This window comes from Colossoma macropomum, unplaced genomic scaffold, assembly GCF_904425465.1.
Source record: "Colossoma macropomum unplaced genomic scaffold, Colossoma_macropomum, whole genome shotgun sequence".
NCBI classification, from domain to species: domain Eukaryota; kingdom Metazoa; phylum Chordata; class Actinopteri; order Characiformes; family Serrasalmidae; genus Colossoma; species Colossoma macropomum.
The window spans coordinates 1899163-1903434 of NW_023494787.1; the positions used below are offsets into that span (position 1 = coordinate 1899163).

General features: G+C 41.9%; 1 protein-coding gene across 1 annotated transcript; it reads right to left on the bottom strand.

Moving 5' to 3' along the window:
* Window positions 1–736: 736 nt before the first annotated feature.
* On the bottom strand, window positions 737–3955 carry eif1 (eukaryotic translation initiation factor 1). Its single transcript, XM_036565802.1, has 4 exons — window positions 3792–3955; window positions 2037–2200; window positions 1646–1747; window positions 737–1435 (listed from the first exon to the last, which is right to left on the bottom strand). The coding sequence occupies exons 1-4, from the start codon at window positions 3820–3822 to the stop codon at window positions 1391–1393; spliced, it is 342 nt and encodes a 113-aa protein (XP_036421695.1). The 5' UTR covers window positions 3823–3955; the 3' UTR covers window positions 737–1390.
* Between the last annotated feature and the right edge of the window lie 317 nt (window positions 3956–4272).

Genomic DNA, 4272 nt, shown 5'->3' on the forward strand with positions numbered 1-4272 from the left:
AGCACACACTAACACACCACCACCACGTCAGTGTCACTGCAGTGCTGAGAATGATCCACCACCCAAATAGTACCTGCTCTGTGAGGGTCCATGGGGGTCCTGACCACTGAAGAACAGGGTAACAAGGGGGCTAACAAAGTATCAGAGAAACAGATGGACTACAGTCTGTAACTGTAGAACTACAGAGTGAAACTATTTGGTCAGTGGAGCCGATAAAAGGGACAGTGAGTGCAGCTATATATATATATATATATATATATATACATACATATATATATATATATATATATAGATATATATAGTGGTGGACTGGTTGGTGTTTATATACACACACTTTGAAATGTTTTAAAGCCTTTAATAGTCTCTGGGAATCAATCCAGAATTTCAAAAAAAGACCTGGACCTGCTGAGCGCTTACAGAACACAGTCATCATACCAGACCAGCTCCGTACTCTCACCTTTCAAACCATATCATTACAGCAGCAGATGCATACGCTACACTAATAATAATGTAAATCAAACTGAATGCTGTGTAATCTCTACACTAGCTTAACTGTTGGTGGCTTTAGCCCAATTCCAGAAGGTCCCACGTACGCGAAACATGATTCTACTGTTGACCTGAACAGAAGCTACTAATAGCCCAGAGAATTGCTTACAGTAGCGGCGCTGAAACCTTCAGCTGTTTTTAAGAGGTGCAGAAAAGCCTGGTTTAAATCACGACCGCAGAGCGAAGGCTGGTAAGGGATATTTAGTTTATTCCAGTCAAAACAAAACGGTATTACAATTTTAGAAAATTGAAATTATGCATATTTAAAAATAAGAGTGGAAAATAAAAAGGTTCAGAAGCAAATATTAAAGTTAAGGTGGGTTCTCCGCGCTCGGTGCCCCATGATAATCAGGCCGACCCACGTCACAAACATGATCCGTTACGGCGGAGAATTAATAAAAACACAAAACATCATGTTCTCAGTCAGTCTTCACCCGAACCTGCCCCCCCAACCCAACCCCACTTAAACCAACAACTGGAGGATTGTGCAAAATGTAGCATCGAGGATTTTTATTGAAACATGTTGTACAAAACAAAACACATGAAACTGTGCTTGAAAGCACAAGATTAACTAAAAAAGGAGAGGAGGAAGGGGGAGAGGAGAGGAAAAATAATAAATCACCATTCATCCCGCATTATTTGTGTTATTGACTGTCCATGATGTAACTGGACGGGGCTTTTCGATAACGAAGCCCTTCTGCTGGAGAGTCTCAGGTCAGACGCCATCACTTTCATTTTCAGTGTTTGTTATGTACGGGGCTGGGGGAGGGGAGGGGGGGAATACCAGCGAGGGGGAGGGGGGAGTCAGTGTTGGGGTCAGGGTGGGGGCGGGTCAGCGACGCTTCTAGAAACCGTGGACCTTGAGCTGCTCCTCTTTGGCCAGTTCGATCTGTTGAGAGAGGCGGAGAGAGAAAGTCAAACGAGATAAAACACGAAAACCACTTACGTTCCAATCGAAGACAAACAAGCCTTGGTGAAAACACGGGGCCAGTTTTGGACCAAGATTAAGCCTAACTGCAACGTCACCATCGACAGCCTCATTAGATTAGGCTTAATCTGGGTCCATAAAGTGCAAAAGAAAAAAAAAAAATCCACTTACATCAGTCAGGAACTGGCAGATATTCTTGCGTTGGTCACCTTGCAGTTGGATCACTTCACCATACTCAGGGTGCTCAATCACTGTGCCATTGCAGGCAAACTTCTGCAAATGTTAGAGGGTTATGTAAGAAAAGGGCCCGACTTTCACTCAGTGACTCATATAGCATGTGTAAATATATCTTTCCTGCTACTTGGCAACCAAATTTCCATTTAAAGTGGCTTTATTTTGATTACTAGATTGTGTTTTATTACATTGTTTCTGGTTTCTATTCTATTGCACCTATTCAATCTTAAGAATATCCATTTTGGTTGTTTTATATAGTTTTAAATCATGCAATGTTAAACTATCAACCTCACGACTGACGCGGCAAAACAGCGCTTAAACGGTTTACCTTCTTGAAGGCCTTGACTAGCTTCTTCTTATCATAGTCGTCGGCAATGCCCTGAACAGTGGTCAGAGTCTTCCTGCCGTTCCGCTGCTGGATTCTTATGTGGATGTAGTCCTCAGTCCCAGCTGGGAGCCGATCATCACCCTTAGTTGCATCAGCAAAGGGGTCTGAGGAGAAACAGGACAGGAGGGGGAGAAGAACAGAAGGTGTAAACAACTGGACCAGGAAAGGCAGTCACATGTTCCCAGCTACACCGAGCCCAATAGAGGGAATAGTTCACAAAATAATGGAATTTTCTCCCCCTCCCCGCCTCGTCATTCTAAATGTAGTCGATCAGATGAGACATGATTGATGTGAAGTTTGCTTCTTTAGCACAGGGGAACCATTTTGAGTGACTAACCTCTACTAGATTAGACTAGATTAAGCAAATCTACATCTCAAGTACACTTAAAAGATGGTTCAAGGGTTTTTAGTAAACAGGATGGGTTTATTTAGAATCATTTCATGTTTAACCTATTCTATATAGCACTAGGCATTATCAAGCCTGGCATTATCACAACAGAAGAACCCTTTTTGGTGCTCTATAGGACCATTTTCAAAAAGGTTGAACACATTCTCCATCAATCTGAAGAAACGCTTCTCCATGTAAGAACCATTTAAGCACAAAATGGTTCACAGTTCTAAATATAACCGTTCCGTTTAACAATGTAAGCAGGAAAACGTCAATTTTTAGTGAACTACTCCTTTAAATCGAAAGGATTAGTAATGAGGGCTTTGGCCTGTACCCCCCCCAAGCAGGATGATTAGGCAACATCCATATTTAGCCCACCATTTCAGTCCAGCTACAGCCACCCATCTACAGGAGTCATATTTCTTGGGTGATCGCTCAAAAGCTATATATAATCAAGAGATTCAGGACATTTTCTAGACCTGGCTGAGGCCTGAGCTACTTACAAAGGATTATGATGACAATATACACAGATAAAGGTCACAGGAATATAAAAATGGGCCACAGTGGTCAATAAATGTGAGACTGCTGAGCCAAAAAGGGAAAAAACGAAGCGAGGCGTCGAAATTAGAGGCTAACAAATAAGTACGTTAGAGGTCGAGGCCTAACAATCCAGCCAGCTAACATTAATGGGAATTTAGCCAGAAAAATAAAGTTAAAATTAAATTAAATAACAAATATACGCAGCTAGAGTGTCAACACTGCATGTTAGTTCAAAAGGTTGCTATTTTCTACATGATTTGGTTTGTTTTCCAGCTCATATTTTCTTACGAGGCTGAACTCGCCGTTCCACCTTAAGTGGCGCAGCAGTTGCGCTGTGGGGCCTCAGTCGCCGCAATATAACCATTTAAGGTGGACCGGAGAATTCAAAAGCGAGACTCAGGTTAAGTTATTTTATGCTCGTTTTTGGCTCATGTCATCGTTTCGTCTGATCACATTATGGTATATTTCGGCGTTAGAAGTAAACAAAGTATTAAAATAAGAAATAAAATACATACAATAACCAAAACCCATACCGATCCAGCTAAAACCTAAACACAAACACGGTTTATTTGAATTGTTGACTAGTCCTAAACATCTATATATCAAACTAACACATATGTGGCCGATATATTAGCGAAAATTCGTATTTTTCTAACTATTTTCTTCGTTTTTCTCTCAGAGCCCTCCGCCCTTCCCCCACTGCGCTAGCGTTAGCTTAGCTCCTTTCTGGGTAAAGTCGGTAAAAACTCGGTTCTGAATGGTCTTACCGAAGGTTTGGAGGTTCTGGATAGCGGACATACGATAAGATTCCCTTTCCTTTCGGACGGTAACGGAGTTTGAGCGGCTGGTTTGGGTTTAATCTGCTGGTTTAAGCTGCGCTGCCTTCAGCACAAAACAAGCACAAAATGGCGATGGGTCGGAGGAACGGCTCAAAAACAGATTTATAGCTCCGCCCCTCGCCGCGGTGACGCCCTCTCTCTTGTCCCGCCCCCTACTCATGCATATGCATGTACATTTTTTACACGGAAGCTTTGTTCTATTAAACTCTATTATAGGGAAATCCAAAATATTTCAGACGTCATTAGAGTTATTTAGTAAAACAGTGATTCTATATGGAACCACGAGCACTCAAAAAATGCTTAAATTGTTCTTCAGATTGATGGAGAACGTGATTCTGTGTTGCACCAAGAAAGGTTCTGCTGTTGTTACGATGTCAAGCTTGTAACAGCAGAACACTTTTTGGTGCTA